At 35.0% G+C, this 22,865-nt stretch overlaps 2 protein-coding genes across 2 annotated transcripts in view; one reads left to right on the top strand and one right to left on the bottom strand.

Moving 5' to 3' along the window:
• The first annotated feature begins 2,280 nt into the window (after positions 1–2,280).
• Positions 2,281–5,045, top strand: LOC137402656 (putative glycerol kinase 5). The gene is made up of 2 exons (XM_068089159.1): positions 2,281–2,360; positions 4,754–5,045. The coding sequence occupies exons 1-2, from the start codon at positions 2,281–2,283 to the stop codon at positions 5,043–5,045; spliced, it is 372 nt and encodes a 123-aa protein (XP_067945260.1).
• A 550-nt stretch (positions 5,046–5,595) lies between these two features.
• The window catches only part of LOC137402186 (tudor domain-containing protein 3-like), a 29,930-nt gene continuing 12,660 nt past the window's right edge, over positions 5,596–22,865 (bottom strand). Inside the window, exons 5-13 of the mRNA XM_068088668.1 lie at positions 22,179–22,320; positions 21,526–21,628; positions 18,308–18,450; positions 14,221–14,348; positions 11,826–11,944; positions 10,935–11,684; positions 10,372–10,490; positions 9,641–9,820; positions 5,596–5,810 (exon numbers count right to left, since the gene is read on the bottom strand). Coding sequence (XP_067944769.1) covers positions 5,745–5,810; positions 9,641–9,820; positions 10,372–10,490; positions 10,935–11,684; positions 11,826–11,944; positions 14,221–14,348; positions 18,308–18,450; positions 21,526–21,628; positions 22,179–22,320 — 1,750 coding nt within the window. The 3' untranslated portion in view covers positions 5,596–5,744. The remainder of the gene's footprint in view (positions 5,811–9,640; positions 9,821–10,371; positions 10,491–10,934; positions 11,685–11,825; positions 11,945–14,220; positions 14,349–18,307; positions 18,451–21,525; positions 21,629–22,178; positions 22,321–22,865) is intronic.

Raw genomic sequence — 22,865 nt, 5'->3', positions numbered from 1 at the left:
AGATACTTCAATATTGGCATCAACAAAGCCTAAACATAAACGATCCTTCAACAAGCTCGTCTAAGATTATTTATTTTAAATTTTTATGAACAAGCGCAGCTGAAAGAGAACATGAACTCGTTATAGGTTGTAATAGCTTTAGCTAGACACCACTAAAAATATCACAAGACAATTAGCACTTTTAATGGGCGATGGTTTCACCTTTGTACCATGAAATATAGTCAGTGCAGATATTAATACAAACATTTTGCATATATATAAATCTCAGTGTTTGTATTTTTTTGTAGGTTTATCTGTCATACCTGCATCCAGTTGTAGCGAATTAAAATCTAGCAATTAAAATCTGTTTGGAACTAGAATCAAACTCACTGATTTCAATATCTTCATTCTACAAACAGGTGCATCTAACTATAAAACTAAGCTATTCTTATCATTTTCAACCATCCTATCTATCGTTATCGTGAGGTTACAAGCTAAATATGCGGTTTTATCATTAGTTTTTCTTTGGAAATATTTTTAAAAGCCAATTCAAAATCTATTATCAATTTTTTTCAATTTATAGTTTTTAATTGTACCAGTTCAATTTCAAATGTGGGTCAAATTTTCCTGAGGGTGATCACTAACACTGTGAAAGCTAAAAACTTTTCACTTTGACAGTTTTATGATTTGCTATCTTGAGTAAGAATTGACATCGCATCCTCGCTCCATTCGGTCAGACAAAGTACCCTTGTGCGCTTTACTGCTATACGCCTGTACAGTTTTCAAGAGGCACCAGTATCATCGTATTCAAAGTTTTGATGGATAGCTTTTGCTGCAACAGTAACCTTTTTATACACACACTAGATGTACTCTCTGTTATTAATAATTCAATTTAACCATGAGTTTTGTTTTGCCTTCTCAGTGCGTATTAATAGTATCAGTGTCAAATCATTTTTCATGTTTTGGAGCAGCATGTTTTTCTATTAGTGGATCAACAGACTTAACATATTATGCTATTGGCTGATCGGTAGACTTAACATACTATGCTATTGGCTGATTGGTAGATTTAACATACTATGCTATTGGCTGATTGGTAGATTTAACATACATGTACCATATGCTTTTGGTTAATCAGTGAACTTAGCATACTATGCTATAGTATGCAATCAGTTGAAAAGTCTCCTCAAAATAGTACTAAAAATGAATCAATTCCATCAATAACAATTAATTCTTTCATTGTTGCTGTAGTAGTTGCCATGATTTTAGTGATGGTGTACCTGAGAAAATCTGTCATCACAATCATCAAAGCTACACTCTAATTCAAAGCACTAAGGTCTAAATCATATCCATTGTTTTCAGATGCATCTGTAATATGGTTTACAGTCTTATCTGAAGACATGAAAACTTTTTAATGAATGGTGAGAATACTTTTCAGGAACCCTGTACAACATAATAGCAGTCACTGTAATGGCATATTCCACCTTCAAAGCATTAAAAGAATTTTTAAAATTGAAACCGTTCTGTCCATTGTCTATCTCCAAAGTTTTACAGTGTTTTCTTTAAAACTCTGAAAACCCGAAATAATTAATAAGAAAACGGTGCTAATATTTCATAGTCAAAGTGGTTCTTTATTTAACTCGATCTGATACTTCATCGTAAATGAAAAATGGTTTAGAAAAATGCTGAGGCTGACAGCATTAATGTCGATGTACTTGAAGGGGATTTTGGGTGGATTTTTAGGCAAGATTAGCCTATTAAGTAGTTAAATCCGTCTTCCCAAAAATTTGACAAGCTAGTCGAAAAATATAGCGCTACCCTCCGTTTGCATGCCATTTTTAATAAAATGTCCCTTTTAATAAAACACCACTTTTAATAGAACGCCACCTTTAATAAAACCACACATTTAATAAAACACCACTTTTAATAAAACGTCACTATAGGAAGATAAAATGCTGTGAAAGATAGAGCGCCGTGGTGTTCACAGAGTTTTTTTCAGTATTTTGATATGCCATGATAAATTATACATTTAAACAACCAAATGCGAACAACTAAATATAATTGCAAATTGGTTTTTGTGGTTAAACCAATTCAAACTGCATTGACCATCCAAGTGACATTCTTTCGTAATATCGATGTGATTAAAATGTATCTATCTTGTAGTTTCCAAAATACAACACAAGTACTGCCAGTTTCATGATAGACATATTTTACATGTAGTTATAATTTGAATACTTAAGGGCTAATATATTGGTAAATAAACTTGTGATTAGCAGGAAGTCTCTCCCCTTCGGACATGGCTGCATGGGCATCACCGCTTTCCGCAACTCTTTCCTTCTCTGGGACCGAGACACGGGTGAACCCTTCGGTAATATCAACACATGGCAAGACACAAAGACAAAGGACATTGATAAATCATGAAATAATTCTTTGATTCTTGCAACCTGAAGAGCGGTGCAGGTATCCTTCACGCACTGACTCGTTCACAAAAGTTTAAAGCTGGTAGAGCAGTCAAGTTCCTTACTGCAGCTGTAAGTACATCCATGTTACAATCCAGTACATCGATTTACAATTAGTAACAGCAGTTTCCACGCTATCGTGAAAGCCTCACTTCTCTAAAATACAATTTCTATGTAAATGGTCGCTTCATGATCAAAGGCTTGTCTCTCACAATGTCCATAGCTTCTCAACTGATTTTTTAAACCAACACATTGTTTTTATAGACGTACACAGTGACCTACTTTGGGCCATTTTAATGTAGCTTAGTTTTTACTTCCTTATCAATTGTCAAAGCACCTCGTTGCTTGGCTATCACATGAGATTACTAGCACATGGATAGTGTGTATAATTGGGACTTGAACTATATATATATATACTACATGTATATATATATATAAGTACTATATATATATATAGTTATTTATTTGCAATAATTTCATTTCAAAAATATAAATGTTTTTTCAAATTAGGTCATACGACAATAGTAAAACAAAAACAAAAAATGAAAAACAAAGCAACAGTTAGCCATTGAAATTGAAGATTTTAGCATTTTTTTCTGGTTTGATATTTGTCTGTTCGCCTCGTTTGATTGGTCAAAGTTTTTATGCTAGGCTTTGATTTGTTAGCTTTTTGTATTGTTGAGTTAATTGGGTTGGATGTTTTTTCGATATTCAATTTTATGCTGCAACTTGGTCCAGACATTCGTACAAGGAATAGAACTCAGCAACTGATCAGCTGTTCTCAATTTTATGGCTGGTCAAAATCAGATATTGTTTGTGTTTTCATTGATGTAGGAATTTAGGGTGTGAAATCATTTTTCTCCATTATCGTTCTATTATTTTATTGTTTATAATTATTTTAAAAAGGGTATTTTATTAAAACTAATTAAAGTCAGTTGTTTAAATATTAATTTTGTTGGCAAACCGATTGCGTTATTCTCTACAGTACACTCGTTTCATCTTTTATAATAATCATTTGCCATGCTACATACTCGTCAGCCTTTTTCTTACTTTTGGGAGTTGTGTTCCTTAAAATTGCCCTTTGTTTAAGACATCATAGTATTCGTTCAACCACTTTTTACCAGGTGTTGAATGATCCAGTTATCTTTGAAGCCTGTCTCGAAGGTAAGAGCTCTCCACGTAGTAGATTGTAATGTTAAGTTATCTTGCAGATCACAACCACAAAACGCACTAAAGTCATTGTAGGTATCAATAGTTACTAAAGTTAACATAAGATATTGTTTTGTTACTGATTTTTAATGAAGATGATTAGGATGATTTTTACCAGGTGATTGCATTAGATAATTACTATGGGTTTCTATACCACTCTATGTTTGTCTATAGCCTTTGATATTTTCGCATTATAATGCCAACACTAAAGCAAACTGAAATCATATACATATAATTGCATACAAAATAATTTTCATTGTAGTCGTAGCAAAACAGACCTTATTTAGCCATTACTTGCTAATGATTTCACATACTCAGTTAAACACCTTTTCAGTTTTATCTTTCCTTCTAACTTATTTCAACAGACACTTTTCCGAGTTATGAAATTTATAAGTTAGTTGTTTGAAAACCTTCAGTTGTTTTATTTTTTTCCTAATTCATTTGAACTGCAAAAAACACTCTTCTCATGATATGAAGTTTAAAAATTATAATGGTAAATGTTGTAGGCTACAAAAATAATTTTGTTGAATAAAAATAAATTTGTTGTCCAAAAACTTTGTCATTACTCCGGTATTCACCTAGTTTATATTTATACTAGCTGTGCTACCCGGCGTTGCTCGGGTAATAAAAAAGTCTGGGCAGAAAATTGATTTGTATTTAACATATAACAACATTTACTATTCTAACTTTCAAACTACATATCATGAGAGAAGTGTTTTATGTAGTTTAAGTAAATTAAGAGACAAATGAAAACAACTGTAAAGGTTTTAAAACTTTGTCAAACAACTGTGCTTTTCAAGTTAGTAGCCTGGCATATTGCCAATAGAAATTTCCAGTAAGCTGCTAGGCTTCTAATGACGGTACTCCATGACATTGTGTCAGCATTGTTGTCCAGCTGCAGTTATTCTAATAATAGCCATAGCCGGAATGCAGACAGACATACGACACACGGACATACTTTGAGAAATATATATATATATAGATATGCATGTACATGTATATAGATGAAGGGATTAACAACAATGACTGTGTTACTTGGCAAATGGAGTTGGTGGTTAACAATAGCTTTCTACCAGATTGCTGATGGGGCCAATTAATACTTTTTACAGGGTTGATGGGGGTGTTGCTAACAATGACTTCATGTTGCAATGCATAGCCGATGCTCTACAGAAGCCAGTCTATAGGCCCTATACCTTAAAGATGACTTCTTGTGGGGCTGCATTCATGGCAGGATTAGGGGCCAATATATGGACCTCTCTTGAAGAGCTCAAATCTTTGAAGCCAGATGAGACCGTGTTTCAGCCTCAGGAGAGTTCATCATACTACAGAAAGGCCTTCACCAATTGGGAGAAGGCTGTCAGTCGGTCAAAGGCTTGGCACACAGCTGAGGTAGTGATATGAATTGATCGAGTGACATCTTCAAGAACGTTCGAACTCTTAGATTTCGGATCTTTTGGACCAAAAAATCTATTTAACTAACATGCTCAATGATTTGTGACAATTTTTAAAAATTCTATTTCTTAGAGTTTTACTCCTACACACTATGAACGGTTATAATAGCTGCACAGAGTATGAGCATTTATACTGTATAGTGTGGATAACTCCACAATTCCTAAAATAATTCATCGTGATATAACACGTCAATTACATACCATAATCGAGGCATATACAAGATTTGAATCCACTGCCTTTTGTTGTCATGAGATCTTTTGTTACAACTTTCACATTTTCAACAACTGACTTACATAAAATCTTGACTTGGATTTGCTAATTGATTCTTTACAATAGCAATCCATTGAAGATGCAGAATGACATCTTAAAAGACTCACTATAATCCAGAAGATGGTAAATTAGCTTGACTACACGCTATGTGCAACTATGCAATGAATAAAATATTTTAATGTCTAAACTTTTCAAGTTGCTAACCTTTAGAGAGCAGGTAAGATGAATAATTATATTATAGATTTATTGCTACAAAAACCAATTTCATAGAGTATTTTCTAAAAGTAAGCCAATTATTTATTTAGAAAGTCAGCTTCATTGTTTGTCATTAGCCCCTTCCATGGCCATCCTCTGTCTCACCTGCTGCAATGAGCATCATCACCTGTTAGACCTGCCACCACTTCGGTTGAATGTAAGTCCCTGTGTGTAGTCACCTTGGTATTCCTGTACAACAGACCCATTAAATAACCGGGGCGAATTTGACATTACACACCCGCCTCTTTAATAGGAATTAGATATAATCTTATAATGTACTTATTGGTAAGTATATTACAGGGAAGAATAGTAAGTGCATGTAGATTGGTTGAACTACACAGTCTAAAGGGAATAAGGTCACCGTAAAGCCTGCTTTTTCTATTAAGTCATCATAAGGGCCCTTAAAGGTTGACTTGCAACAAAATTCACATTACAGTTATTTAATATGAAAATATTCACCATGTCTTACTCTGTTGTGTTGTAGGTAGAAATTATGTTGGAATGTGATTACAAGTTCTTAAAAGCTAAAAAACAAACAGTTAATCGCAGCCACACGAGACCGCCGTAGTTTGGATTCTCTTTCCAAAACGGCTCAGATGTGATGTAGCTGCTGTGGTAGATGGTTTCTGTTTACACATTCATGCAACCTTATTCGTCGAAATATTTTCACAAATATACTTCATGCATTCAATAAAACCATGTCTATTGTTCTTACGCGTCTATTTTATCGTCATTGTAATGCGGTCACTTTTAGCAGTGATATCTTATAACTTACCGTAAAAACTCATTTAATTTTTTAACCTTACCTCGAAGGAGTACATATCATTGTCTGATAATCAATACAAGCCTGTTGGTCACCTGTGATAATCGAAAAGTGCTGCAAGAATTATTTGCGAAGTATTGGGTCACATGATCAGATTACGACTTGACGATTAGACCAAGCCGAAACAAAACTGTAAAGTAACGAGCATCTATATTTGATATGGGGTCTTCGATAAAACCCGAAGTGCTTGTCATAAACTAGTGCTACGATAAGTTTTATATTGAACTTTTTATTGGCCTTTCAATTCACGTGAGAACATCACGTGACAAGACAATAACCAAACTGTAATGACTACGTCAGATAAATAAACAGATTCCAATCTACGGCGGCTTTTCGTTTTTGAGCTTTTAAGAGTTTGTAATCGCATTTCCACATATTTGGCACCTACAACACAACAGAGAAAGACATGGTGAATGTTTTGATACCAAATAACTGTAAAGTGAATTTTGTTGCAAGTCAACCTTCAAGTAACAAGCCATTCACTAGAATTAGAGGACTGCTGGTTTGGAAAGTCACATGTCACACACGTGGATAGTCACACATCATAAGCATTAGTGACCTCAAGTCACAAGCTTGGGTGGTCATGGGTCGCAAGCTTAGGAACTTTAGAGCAAGTTCATGGCTGTGGAAAGAGCTCATGCCTGGCAACAATGTAAAGTGTTTACCTACTAGTAGGGATTCAGACTGTTCACTTGAGGAACTGCGTTTAAAGCAGACGACAGACAAAATGGTGAAACCACCACAAAAATAAGCGTTATGAATAATTTATTACTATAACTGAAGAATGAGTCGCAACTTGATAAAAATAATCGTAATTAGAATTTTACAGGTATCCAAGTTCATAAAAAAGCAACGGTACCTTTTGAGATTTTTAAATATTTCTTCTACCTACTCTAAAATATGAGCAACAAGGGTTAACCTAAATGTTGAATCGTTAAAAATTGCCGTCATTACCACTAGTAATGAAATGTTACCTTTTATATAATGTATATAGAAGTATACAAAAATAAAAGTAGCATATAATTTTTCAACGGTAGTAAAAAAATTCATTACTACCAAGTGGAAATTATATGCAATCAGGTCTTACAGAAATTCAGACTGTTGAGTTGTATATCTTCAAAGTGGTACTATAAGTAGTGGCCACATTGTGAGTTATAAAGCGAGGTAACTAACTATTACTACTCCGTGAGAGATCACCATTTGTAATAGCTATGTGCACAATTATTCCACATGGCTGCAAGGTGGTCGAGTCATGCAAATAATCGCGTGCCAGGCAGCTAAACCGAATATCCAAGTTTGATTCCCATGCAATGCATTTTTGCTCATCTCCAAATGTAGCTTCGGTCAAATGAAAGGCTGGACACTGCTATTATTATAGTAAATATTTTTAGTTAATCCAACTAGTACACATACACGTTGGTATGTGGTGTGGTGGCACATGATGATACATACAACATACAACTATCCAATTTATTTGGAGTTGTCTCAATTTGGCAATATTAATATTGATAACATAACTGAAATGAAAACCTCACACTGACAATATAAACCTGTAAATAGCACGAACCAGCAATATAAATTAATATACAGTTTTTATTTTCACACGAACTTTCACAAAGTTGTTAAAATGTTAAGCGAGTAACTCTTTTCAATTTGTGCATTTTAATTTGAATCAAATTGTTAGTAAATATAATATACCATAAAACCTCTAATTGAACGCCACCTCTATTTGAACACCACCTCCATTTGACCGCCACTTTGACATTATTTGATCTTAACGAGCCCATTATATCAATTGATCAGTAGAGAAGTGTAAACAAAATTGTATCCATAATTAATCATTTACAACAATAACAATTAATTCTCTCATTTTACAATTCTAAGCTTTTCCTTTTTTAATGAATAACTGTCTCAGGCTAATAGTGCTTCCTTGTTTAACGCGGTCTTGATCCTCCGAAGTACACGTATATAAAAACAGTTTACAAGTTTTGGGTCAAAGGTTACGCTTAGCGAGCTAAACTTTTACCCATTGCATTGGTGCTAAATGCAATGTGTGAGTTTTGCTCTGCCAAAAATTGTTTGGATGCTAATATCGACTAGTTCAGCGGTATAGAAAAAAAAGTTGAGGCCAAATGACATTGTGGAAGATATTGGACAACCAGAAGATGTTCGTTCCATTGAAAGCAACAATCAGAACACAGCTATCCTAGCAAATGATGCAAATCGTTTTGTTTTAAAAACATTAATTTTCTTTCCTGCACGTAATATAAGTATGGTTAATTTATGTAACTCATTTATGAATATATATATATATATAGAAATAATCAATTGATAGAAATAATCTATCAAGTGCTACAAGTATATATATATATATATATATATATATATATATATATATATATATATATATATATATATACTTGTAGCACTTGATAGATTATCATTATAAAATTTATAAATTTTTACAATTATAGCATATTATTTGATAGCATCATTGTGGGTAATCTGATCTTACAATTGATCAACACTCCTCTTTTATTGCACATGAAAGCTAGGTTTGGCTGCAAACTGTAGCAAACATATCAGTGAGTGCAGGATATCTCAATGCATATTTATTAAGAGATCGTTGGCAAATTGGAGGTAAGTTAGCAGATTTATTGCCTCCAAAGAGTTTAATATCGTTCTACCAGAAAAAGAGGGCAAAATATAAACAATAATCGCTTCACTTGAAGAATGGCTAAATTTATCTTCCTAAAATTTTGATGAGCCATTTGAAAAATACACCGACAGTCTCTATTTGAACGCTGCCTCCAATTGACCACTCCTATAAGAAAAAGGTTAGAAAATAGTCTGCAGCAGAGCTATTCTCGTTGTATACTGCGGGCTCTGAAACAATAAAATACTAGTCCGGCAGCAACTATCATGAAGGGAAATATAGATCACCTGTGACAGCCAATCACAATCACTGAAGTTGTGCACATTGCATTGACTGTCATTGATGCTTCCTAACATATCTTCTTAGCCTCAGTGATGCCATCAGTTTACAAGGCACATAGACAAAAATAGTTATGGAGAGGACAACTCCAATATGCTGTGATACAGTATGTACCACCTCACACGAAACATCTCATGTGAGGTATAAAAGATAAGCTACAGTATTGACAGCATAGTCGTGGTCAGATGTACATATACTTACAGTAAACTGAGTTTTGCTGCCGGCAGTTCGCTGTTGCTGGGGTTGCGAACCACTAGCACGCGGCTGTTTTTCTATTGGCTTTATGTCCTTGAGATTTACCTCCTCTTTGTTGCCATAATCTATGAAAATTCCTAGCAGCGCTGCGGGTGATATTTGAGATGACACTTTGAATCTGTAAAACTGTAACATAGAAATAATATCTTATGTTATCACTCATAATAAATTGAAAACAACATAATTCAGCACCTTGTTATCAGTCTGCATGTGAAAAAATAAACAGCAACCGGTATTTGCATGATTGTTTTTAGATCCACTCACGAAGCTAATATCAGGTTTTGGTACTGCCATGACATCTCTCTAGAGGAAAGCGAGTTGCATATAGCATTCATTTTTATATTCAAATTAAATTAAAATGTGTACTGTGAAGTTGTCATTTACTTGGGATAACAATGATGCAAGAGGTAAGATTATTCATAAACCCACAAAAAGAGGGAACTCCGAGCAGTAAGCACTGTATAGTCATCAGCACTCCGAGGCAAAGCTCTACAAACCTTGTGATAGTACAGGGCGAGTATTAGTGGGATATTTTTGTTCTGCAGAGATATTATACTAAATTAAAACAAAGCCAGAGGCGTAAAACACTTTTTGGTGAATTCTGTCGATTTGGATGCTGCTACACCATTAGACCATTTAGAAAAATTACAACTAGGATTTTTACTATTAAGCCTCACCTGCCCGTCTTCCCAGTACTTTGCCATAACCACATCACCAGGACTGTATGACATGACAGACGAAGTCTTTTGGTTATTCTCCCGCTTGTGTTCAGAGTAGGTCTTAGCTGTAGCCATACCTGCATATGATCAGCATTTGTACAATACAATAGAACAGCAAAAATACCAGTTCATTTGTGGTAGCAACTTTACCAAATATATCCGCTCATAGATATGCTATTACCTGGCTACAAATGCAGTACTCATCATTTGATTTTACAGTTGCCATGGCACCAAAAGATTTGAATTTTATGAATCATGAGCTGACGAATCCAAAACAGTAGACAAGTAGGAAATTGCTACTAAAGTCCTTATGATAAAAAGGTTAAAATCAATTGATATGCTTAAAAGTTATCTCTATTGACATGAGCTTCCTGAATGAGCATATCATAAAATAACATGTGAGGGAAGATGAGTATCACTGTTAACTTGTCACAGAATATTTTTCGCTCCTTGAGAATAGTTATACTACCTTTTGTATCATCGAAGAATATAATGCTTACACAAATCCAGCTAGAACTTACCTTGACTTGGAGTAGTTGTTTGCTCAGGTGGGTTCCTCATATCGTCCGAATACATTTTTCCAGAAAAGGGTTCGTCATTTTGCCTATTCGATACTTTGTTTCGATTATGTCGACCTTGACCACTAACAGCAGTAGAACTGTTGCTAACATTTTGTGATAGCTTTTGTGCCTGAACCAAACTGCCGCCTGTTCGATGACTACTTTGCACTCTTTCACTATCAGCTTGATGATATGTATCATTCCTGCCACTTGCCGGGAAATTTTCAGTATGTTGCTTGTGAGCATTGGAGTTGTCTTTTCTTTGCTGTGTGACCGACTGACCACTTTTGCGGCCTCCATTAAAATATGGCTGTTCAGCATGCTTTTCATATTCACCATCAGCAAAATTTCTTTTTGTCTGACTACGGTTATCAAATTGGTTAGCCCTTTGTTTGCTGTAGGAATTATCTGCTCTTGTCTGATTAATATTGTAAGAATTTTCTCCCTTCTGTGTAGTTTTCGAGTCATTATATTTACGAGGTTGTTCCCTTGTATAACTGCTGACTTGAGATCTTTGACCTTTCTCACCAGACTGACTGTGAGCTGGATGGCTTTGTTGGTAACCTCCGGGTGACCTTTGGCCTTGTATGTTGGCATGCTGCCTCGAATCTGTTTGCTGATTTCTGGCTTCATTATTGTGCCTTCTTCTGTCATAGCCTCCTTGCTGGAAGTCGGATGAATGAAAGTTTTCTACAGGTTGTGACTTGGATGCTAAAAAGAATACCAGATTAAAAAGCTAAATACAACAAAAATTAATAAAAATTAGATTAAATTAAATTGAAAATTAAAAACAAAGATTAATAAAAATGGTCACTTCATCTCTGCCTATTTTGTAACTACAGGGTCACTTACCGTTCTCATCTCCGGCAAATCTGTTACCAAGAAAGTCAAATAAGGTGTTTGCAGTTGATGGTCTCCCAGGCGCATGATGTCCCTCATCACTTTCTGTATTTCTTTGACGTCGTCCTCGCCTATTAACCATACACAGGAAATTCACAGCTCCTGAGCTGGAAGATGTTAGTGAAAATGAAGATGGTAATAATGGATATGAAAGCCATCTTGCAAGGCAATGTGAACATAACCATAAACTTTAAATTGTAAATGCAAGAGCCTACTTGAGGACTAACCGATATGAACAAACTACTGTATATACTCATGTGAAAAGTCGAATGTTCGGAAGACGATTATAGAGTAAAAGTTTTGGGATCGACTAATGCACGAGTAATGTTTGTGAACATGTTGTTGCCGTGTCAATAGAATGTGAAAATGAAAACTCTTTTAGTATATAAGCAATATACACATGTATGAAGCCTTAATGAACACTCGTAATAATGGTGCTTCATATAAATATTAAAGTGACTTCACAGAATTACCAGTATGAAATATTAGTAAACAAGCTTACGACGCGGTGACCAATCATAAAGTGGCAGCCACCATTGTTGTGTGATGCTGCCACCTGCCAGTTTTGAATTACGGCAAGTAATGGTACGTACTTGGAAAACCGTTAAAGGTTGGCTTGCAATAAAATTCACATTACAGTTATTTGGTATCAAAAGGTTCACCATGTCTTACTCTGCTGTGTTATAGGTTTATAGGTGCAAAATATGTAGAAATGTGATTACAAGCTCTTAAAAGCTAAAAAACGAACAGTTAATTGCAGCCATCACAAAAACGCAGTAGACTGGAATTCCTTTCCAAAATGGCTCAACTGGGACGTAGCTGAACAGGATGGCTTCTGTTTAGCATTTCATGCAACCTCATTCGTCGAAATGTTTTCACAAATATTCACATATTCAATAAAACCATGTCTATTGCCCTTGCGCATCTATTTCATCATCATTGTAATGCTGTCACTTTGAGCACTGGTTTCTCGAAACCTACCATAAAAATTTGTTTAATTTTTTAACCGTAGCTCGAAGGAGTGCATATCATCCTCTGATAAACATGAGGAGCCCATTGGTCGCATGTGACAGTCTACAAATGCTGCAGAAATTGTTCGCACCATTTGGCAGGAAGTATGGGTCACATGATCAGATTACGACTAGATGATTAGACCAGGTTGAAATGAAACTGTAAAGTAGCGAGCATCTATGATATTTGATACAGGCTTTCAGGTAGAACCCGAAGTGTTTGTCATAAACTAGTGCGACGAGAAGTAGTTTTATATTGAGCCTTTTATTAGCCTTTAATTTCACATGATAACATCAAGCGTCCAAACAATAACTACGTTGAGTTGAGTACAGTATCAAAATAAACGGGACTTCAACCTTCGGCGTTTCCGTGATGGCTGCGATTAACTGTTCGTTTTTTAGTTTTTAGCATTTTTTAACAAGGTTGACTTGCAACAAAATTCACATTACAGTTATTTGGTATCAAAAGATTCACCATGTATTACTTTGTTGTGTTGTGACAACTTATACACAAGTAGCCTTTATTATAGTAATCACTTGAAGCCACGGTTGAATGCTGAAAAAAAGATTGCATCATACAGGATTTGAACTCACGACATTCACCATGGCAGACCAACACTCTAACAACTGCAACAATCGATCACATTACTACAATTCTGAATAATTGAACAGATAGTTATTACAAATGACGATCTCTCACAGTAACCAGACTGCCAGGGTATTAGTACCTATAATAAATATATTTTGTTTTATATCACCATTATATAAGCTAGATTGTTATATACTTGAATTATATTATATATTGCTCATATAATTATATAAACTAGTCTAGATCTTTGCTATGAGAGCCAGTTTAACAATCGTTAGTAATAAGCACTTTAAACGAGAGTATTTTATCCGATGTACTGACTATGCGCATAATTAATCCAATATATCACAATTAGCTCATGTGATGTAATGGGTTAGCTCGCCGGTCTGCAAACATAGAGGTTTTTGATTTCAAATCTAGTGCAAAGTGCATTTTTTGTTACTAAAACTTTATCGCGTCAACCGGACAGACAAACTCTGAGATTTCTGAGAGAACTCTGAGATAATCCCCAAAAAGGTCATTAGTGCCAGGAATGACATCCGATCTTAAATTGCTCTCTGTAACTGGGCATATCTCCAGTCATCGATGCTGCCTTGCCATTGAACTCAGACATGTCCAGCCACAGTCACAGACCTACTGCTTGTGTAACAAGGCTCTTAAGACACACCCAACCTCCACTTGCAGCAAGCTAGGCAGACATACTCTATCTTCAAGGGATCATTGCACACACACTTGTGAACAAACTAACCTTCCTCGACCTCTTCCCTGCTCCTCATCATCGCTAACATTTGGGTCCTTGTCATCCAGAGTTGGTTTCTTGTTTTTTCTCTCTGGTCTCTTGAACTCAGTTCTCTCCAATGGAACGTGTGCATTAACCTGCAGGTAGATGCACAAATCGATATACAGACGCCTAACCAGTAACTTTTACCATTGTTACAGTAATAAGTCAATCATGAAGGGAACCAGTTCTCTGACTGCCTACTTCCTAATTAAGTGTAAGTAAAAAGCTTCAAGACTACATCAACTTCAATACTTCTGAAGCCTAGCTTTTGTGTACGAGTCGCTAAGCAACTTTAGAAACTGTGCTGTTCAAAGGTGTTGGTGAGAATCAGCATAGCAATGAGAATAATTATTTATCTATGCAATCAGAAACTATTGCAGAGATAGCAGCAAAAAACAAGATTCAAGCTCGATTTAAAATTGAACTTATACAAAATTTAGTAGATTCAAATCAGAAAGTAGCGTTAATTTTATCATTTGAGATTGTTTTCCGTTTGAGGTGATCTGACTGTCAAGGATATTTCAAGATTAAAATAGACAAAACTCGATCACGGTAAAAAGCTCAGATCAAGCGAAAGTGCTATTATGATGTCTATAGTTGCAAAAAGACGGAGAGAATAGAGTAGAATAGAATATTTACAAAATATAATAGCAGTAACATATTACCCATCATCGATGTTGTTAGTGTGACTATTACACTTCAATAGTCATCCAAACTTATAAGTAAATATTGTAATAATCTCATAAGAATCGTTAGAAAAAAATATCATTGTCATTTCCTTTACTTACACTGCGTTGGACATCAGTTAGAATACTAAAGTACTCAAAAGTGTCTAAAATGTCAGATACTTTGAAATCGGCAAAAATGAAATGATTCCAGTACTCCTAGGTTAATTACAGAAACCTTCGGCAATTCGACAATGCTATAGACTGGTGAAATGTGCACGTTTTTTTCGTGAAATGCGCATGACTTAATCGTTCTATTCTCTGTCGCTCGACGTTTCTATTTCCGGTCTCAATTTTGATAAAAGTAAGGCTTAGCAAGTTTTAATAACGATTTTCGGCCAAAGAAATCTGTCTATTTGTGTATAATCCGTACAGATGGGTAAGTTTTAAGATACTGTCGACACTTTTCAAAGACTTGATAATATATTTAAATAGGTTTATATGTTTTGTATCATTATTATACTTAAACAACTCCACAGAAAAATGATTAAATTTGTTGATGACATTCCGAAACGAGGGTTTGCGATGTTGTTGATGAATAATTTTCGTAAGTTGTGTGCACTTGCATTTATCATAAAAACTCTCAAACATTCGCTCCGCTCGTTTGGTCGGGGGATTAGATTCCTCAGGTTCAGTTCACCGATAGGAAACATTTTTTCAATTTGGGATTAGTTTGTAATTGTAAACTGCAGGTAGAATTGTGTGGCCAAGATTGATAATGCAATTTGATCGCTTGCTGCCATTTGTTTCTTGGACTATCAATGAACAAAGCGATTTAATTCCGCGTTTTCGCTCATTCGTTATGATAGTTTAGTTTCGCTCATGAAATTTTTGCGAGGGGATGACTCCGCAAAAACGCGAAAGTTAGATGAGGCGAATACATAAGTGTCCTAGGGCATCCATCTATCTATCTATCTACATGTATATATATATATAACTATATAGATATATAGCTATACTAGCTGTACTACCCAGTGTTGCCCGGGTGATAAAAAAGTCTTTGGACAAAAAATTGATTTGCATATACCATATAACAACATTTGCCGTTCCAACTATTAAACTACATATCAGACTTTGTCAAACGACTGTAAATTTCAAACTTCATATCATTAGGAAAATGTTTTGTGCAGGTCAAATAAAAATAAAACAACTATGAGAGAGTTTAAACGTAAATGTGAAATAATTAGCTAGTAATAGCTATATTAAGTCTGTTTTGTTACGATTACAATAAAAGATGATTTGGTAATGATACAACTAATACGAACTGAGAAAACAAAATAAAAATCCTGAATATGTTGAATTAATAATAACAATTCGTGCACAGAAGTGTGTATAAAAAAGGTTACTGTTCCAGAAGAATCTATCCATAAAAAACTTTGAATACAAGGATACTAGTACCTCTTGACACTAGTAACAAATGTAAAAATGGGATATCGGACAGTCTTTGTCTGATCGAACGGTGAGAGAATGTAATGATATTCCTACTCGAAATAGTACAATTGTCTGCGTGAAATGTATTGACCTTCACCGCGATTTAACAATTGAACCTTATGAAAAACCGGAAGTAGAAGTTCATGAAAACACAAAAAAGCATCATGTTTCATAGGGTTAATAGAATTAATAAAATTTCAATTAATACGTCAGTTTGGGTGTGAAAAGGTAAAAGGGTGTACACGTTATGAAGTAAGAGGTATAAATTGTAAGAGATCTCGTAGTCATGTGGATAGAAAATTGGATTGAAAACCTGCGGTCGCAATATTTGTGAGTTCGAGTACAGCAGAATGTGCAATTTTAATTCAAAGATTTTAATAGCTATAGCCTGGACAAACTGAAGGACAGACACAGACACACAAACTTTGAGAAATATATTTAATGCTATATATATGGCTATACTAACTGCTTGCCCGACATTGCGCAGATATTAAAAACAGCTTATAAACAGTGGCAGGTAATGTGCCTGTCACTTGCCATCAGCTTGTCACGTTGCAAAGGACTAATTTGAATAAACTACTTTCTGTATTGCTAAACTTGCTAATAAGAGCCGTGAGAACAAGCTTATGACGTTGCGTAACATTGATTGCTATGCATATTTTAACCAAGATAATGACTTATATCATCCAATGAATCCATTGCATCTGGTGTAGCTTAAATGGTTAGAGTAATGCCTGATGAACAGGAAGTTTTGAGATCAAATCCAACACAAAGTAGATCTTTCATTTCAATAACTATAGCTGGACAGACTGAACGACGGACGTTGAGATATATATCCCAAACTTCCCCTGTTTTAACACAAACTCCACAAAGGATATGTGTATTAGTGCTGGGCACAGGTAATAATACTCGCTGAACTCGCGGGTTTGTCTTCTCTCGAGTATCGGGTAATAGCAATTTCGAGTAATTCGATCTTGCGGGTTCTGACTTTTGAGTGCGGGTTTTGGTACCAGTATCTGTCGAGTAGTGCGAACAAAAACTCAGTCTATTATGCCCTGCGCTCTTGACTGTTTAACAACCCGCTTGTTAACGCTGCGAGAATGAATGTCAGTCGATAAAAACAGTGTAAAATAATAAATAAATTGAATAGAAATATAACTGCTTTGTAAATTTGAATAAATGTAATAATGTATATAATGTATATGTAATAATGTAAATAAAATATGTCTAATGTTTAGAAAATTTAAACATAAAATCTGTATCAAGAAACCCGATACTCGAAAAACCCGTTGGCCAGGAAGTACTCGTGCCAAGCACTGCCAGTTACCTGATACTCAAAAACTCGAACGCAAGGGGACAAGTCTAAACTCATTAACCAAGAAGTACTCGTGCCCAGCACTAATGTGTATACATGGCGTTGCGCTGAACCAAGGGAAGTGGGCAAATGATACAAAGGGAGCAAAATCTCAACATGGTGACCTAATTGTAGTATGGGGACTCTGCAAGGGAGAATGCTTCTGAGAGCATCATTCATAATGACTAATATTGGCATTAGCATGTTTTTATTTCTAAACAACATATTCTTCTGTATTAAAAACATTTAAAAAGTATTTATGTAAATAAATATACGCCTATTGATAATGAGAGTTATCAATTTAGAAAAGTTTCATTTTTGATTACTTAATTCAACCGTGGGAGGCTGAAATGGCCACAAAACTTGCCTAAAAAGGGGCAAATAATAACTCTAAAAATGGGCAATAAAGTCCAAGCGCCAAAACAAACATTTTCACACAAACTTTCCTTGCCGAAACTGTTAACTATATCACCCTTATCTCATCTCTCTGGTCTGTATAGTTTATGCCAATTTTAAATAACCATGCAAGAACCCAGTTACTGACCTGTTTGATGCCGCCGTAAGTTGTCTTCTCTTGCTGCTGCAGAGCCTCATTGATCACAGCTTGCCTCTGAGCATCAAACTCAGCATTGTCTCTCTCTACAGCTGCCGGTGTGGCGCTGGCTACCTCAAGAGAGTTGAACTTGCCTGCATTTCACATATTAATATGAAAGTACATGAACAAGTTATTAGTTTTTTCCATAATGCAATCTTAAAACTTACAACAATCTAAGTTACAAAAGGAACATTAATCATGGTCCAACCATGATTAACTATGGTAAGTAGCGTATTCCATTACAATTGAGCACTCATTGCTTGGTTGTTGTAGACTCACAAGCCATATGGCTAATGAGTAACCTTACGCTGTACTTAATGCACCTATAAAACTGTCTAGTTCTGAACATACTGTATTTCATTCAATCAAACATGTCTCTCTAGTCATGTTATTTAAGAACACAAAAACTTATAAATGTTGTCCTACAAATAAAAAGGATGTGAAATACAAATTGTAGATGGTTTTATTGTAGCTCATGAATGCAAGGAATGTTATAAAAATTACAGCAAATTTATATAAATAGATTCAGCAAATTGTGTCAAAAAGGAAACCAAATTATTACGCCAAAACAGTAGTGAATGTGTATTTCACTTGTATAATAATGAGTGATTTTAACAATTACAATATTGTCACACAGAGTCTTGCAACCCTTTTACAGTCACACACTCTGTTGACATGATACTCTCTCATATGATTTAAACAAAAACCACAAACCCAGGAAGGAGTTATCTACTTATGACTAAACCATTATTATTGAGCGGACAAATCTACTATTATGGTGCGTATTATGTACATCTATCTTCAAGGAACGATGTTATATGTTCAGTTTACTTGTATTTACCAGCCACAAAGTTTATCTGATATTATGCACAGAATATAATCCAACATACACGTCGACCAGTTGGGAAAAATAAAACATGGCATGTAGACATATGACTGTCTGCGATAGACAATAATTATATTTTTAAACCTCGGATAAAGTGAACGAAATCAGTCTGCCTGAAACACTGTAAATAAATCATGTATCTAGTCCAAAGCAAGGTTTTATATACAGCTGTAACTGCTTAGCAAGCAGATAACCAGTATAGGTTTCCTGCTAAATACTGCCACCACTGCATCTGTAATTTAAACAAGGCCGCGATAGTGAAACACTACTTCAATACGAGACGCTTTGAAAAGCAAAATGATATTGCAATGTAAAACATTACTACAATGAGAAGCCCTGATGTAATGTGGAACACTACTGCAATGTGAAACACTACTGCAATGTGAAACTCTACTGCAAAATGAAACACTACAGCATTGTGACGCACTACTGCAATGTGAAACATTACTGCAATGTGAAACACTACTGCAATATGAAACACTACTGCAATATGAAACAATATTGCAATGTGAAACACTACTGCAATATGAAACACTACTGCAATATGAAACACTACTGCAATATGAAACAATATTGCAATTTGAAACACTACTGCAATGTGAAACACTACAAGGCAAAGGCAAGAGAACCTCGACGACTGGAAACATGCCCAGTTGCAGAGAGCAATTTAAGTTTGCAATTCCTGTTACCGCCGTGGCATTTTTTGAGGACTAAACCCCAACAAGCTGTTTCCGGGTCCGACTTAATAGACCACTAAGTCAATATTTTAATCCATTTTTCTTTACATCATATGAAATTATAGTCTCGTTTGTTAAGAATTTTTCATACTATATGAATAAACTACTGAATGCCCGGCGTTGCTTGGGTAATAAAAAAGGTTTTTGCATAGAAAATTTATTTTTAATCAATATATGCGACATTTATTCTTCTTAATTTTAAATGAAAGCATTTAGTTCTGTTTATGTTCGGTCAATGCACAATTCATATATGTGAAAGCTCGAGGCATAGCTTAAACAGATAACTTAAAAACATTTCTTATTTCTTATGCAACAGATTTGCTAAAGATTTAAAATAGCTTATAAACAGTGGCAGGTGATATGGTTGCCATTAGCTAAGTTTCTTTGCCCAATGAATCTGAGTAACTTGAGATTGTCCAAATATAATTTACTATAATGAGAGTCGTATTCGTCCGTCTGAAGCCAGCATTGGGAAAAAGATAGCACTTCACAGGAAGTGAACCCGTACATTTGGAGACACAGCTGTGAACTATTATGCACTACCACTAAACCTTGCAGACACCTTGCCATACTTTGGAATAATTGTGCATATAACTATTACACATGATATCACATGGTGCATAGGACTACCAGCGTGCTTATTCTAACTAATCACTAGTAGTAACCAATCCATCGTTTTTTTGCGTCATCAAGCCATTTGCACACGCACTCGTTTACAAAAAAGCCACCATATATGTAGAAAACGATCGTTTTTCTTTAATTTAATAGTACTTTTTGGTGTTGTTTTGATACTATAATAAAAAAATTGCAAACAAAAACATCGTTTTCAAAAATTCATCGCAAAAGCTTTGTGTTTTTAACGACAAAATTGTCTATAAAGATGACCGACAATGATAAAATGACGTCATGAAAAAACGAAGAATAGTATTTTTGCAGTTGAGATACTTTAACCAATAGCTATTGACTAAACAGATGAACGACAGGAAAACATTTCAATTTATATAAATACTAGCCAAATTCCAGGCTTTGCATGGATAATAGAAAAATTGCCTTATGAATTTGATTAACTTACGCTAAAAGCTAGATCTTTACTAAAATCTTTACTACAACAGTCCCCATAGTTTGGGTCAGCTTAACAATCATTAGGTGTAAAGGCCAATAGTGCTAGTTATTAACCCCAAGCAAGTTCTTTAAGCCTGAGTACCTTAACAACTGTAGTAAATATTTGCCCAAATGTATTCTTTGTTCATATTTTTCCAAGTTCATCGCCTTTAGACCTGGAGGTCCTGAGATCAAACCCAGAGCTGTGTGAATTTTTGATTGCCAAATTTTAATTGCTATAACTGAACACATTTTGTAACAAAAAGACAAACATTGATATTTATATCGATGTTTACATGAAAAAGCATAAACAAAATAAAAACCACAAATAATCTAAACAAACCAATAATATAACAATTGACTTGGAAGAATGATAACTAAATTCTGACTTACACAAGCAGCACCACAAGAGAACAACAACTCATTAAGAACTGCAAACTTACCGGTGAGCTTGTCCATTTTATCCATTTTCACCTTTTGACCAAGCTGTAGAAACTGAGGTGGGCCATCAGGCCTGTTAGCCTTTCGGGTCAACTTCATGAGATCCTAGGATAAAACAGGGTATTCATTGTATAAAATGACCGCTGTATAAAGTGACCGCCGTTTATATAAAGTGACCGCTGGTCGCTGGATAAAGTGACCGCTGTTTAAAGTGACCACTGTATAAAGTGACCACTGTATAAAGTGACCACTGTATAAAGTGATCACTGTACATATAAAATGACCAATGTACATATAAAGTGATCGTTGGTCGCTGGATAAAGTGACCACTGCATAAAGTGACCACTGTATAATGTGACCACTGTATAAAGTGACCACTGTATAAAGTGACCACTGTATAAAGTGACCACTGTATAAAGTGACCACTGTATAAAGTGATCACTGCATGAAGTGACCACTGTGAAGTGACCACTGCTCGTGTTCAAACATGCCAATGCTTGAGAATTATTTTTATACATAACTATTTATTTATATTCATTCATTTCACGAAGTATTTAGTAGATTAAAACAAAGTTTCTTTCTCGTAATCTAGAGCGCAACATCGTAGCATGCAGTACTCTGACTAGGCCTAGTGAAGAATGAACGAAAAACCAACCTTATTAAGCTGCCATTTTTCATACATGGTTTCCACTTTACCACCTAGTAACTTGCAGTTGGAGTTTGTTAGGAGAAGAATTCCTTGATTGACATGGATTGTCCCTTTCAATAGCAGCTTGCTGCCTGGCGCTGTGCCAAACCTGTGTCCAGACTATTCAAGTCAACAATAATTTAAAGATTACTTTTTGAAGACACTCAATACCATATTTTCTGCATAAAAACTCAATAAACATGTAAATCAATTTGCAAACAGTTCTATTATTTATTGCCATTATACTGCAATACCCATGTACTTATGACAACAACCTGTGAACTTATGAACTTCTGACAACAACCTGTGAACTTATGAACTTCTGACAACAATCCATGAACTTATGAACTTCTGACAACAATCCATGGACTTATGAACTTCTGTCAACAATCCATGGACTTATGAGCTTCTGACAGCAATTATTTGGAAATTATCCTTCATCTGGAAACTGAAAGTTCTAAGTGCTTAATGTGGGTAAAATGTTTATCATATTAAATAAGCTGTATGTTTTGTGTTGAGCTGTTAACTCATAACTCATCTAGCAAGTTTCTAGTTTCAAGTATGCAGTCCAAGTTAACATATGAATTTCCTGTTTTATAAGTACGTGTATATAGATCTTCCCCAACACATAATGATTTTGACATACAAAGAAAA

Source organism: Watersipora subatra, chromosome 8, assembly GCF_963576615.1.
Source record: "Watersipora subatra chromosome 8, tzWatSuba1.1, whole genome shotgun sequence".
Classification (NCBI taxonomy): domain Eukaryota; kingdom Metazoa; phylum Bryozoa; class Gymnolaemata; order Cheilostomatida; family Watersiporidae; genus Watersipora; species Watersipora subatra.
The sequence above is the reverse complement of the archived record's forward strand: the minus strand, read 5'-3'. Positions and strand labels throughout refer to the sequence as shown.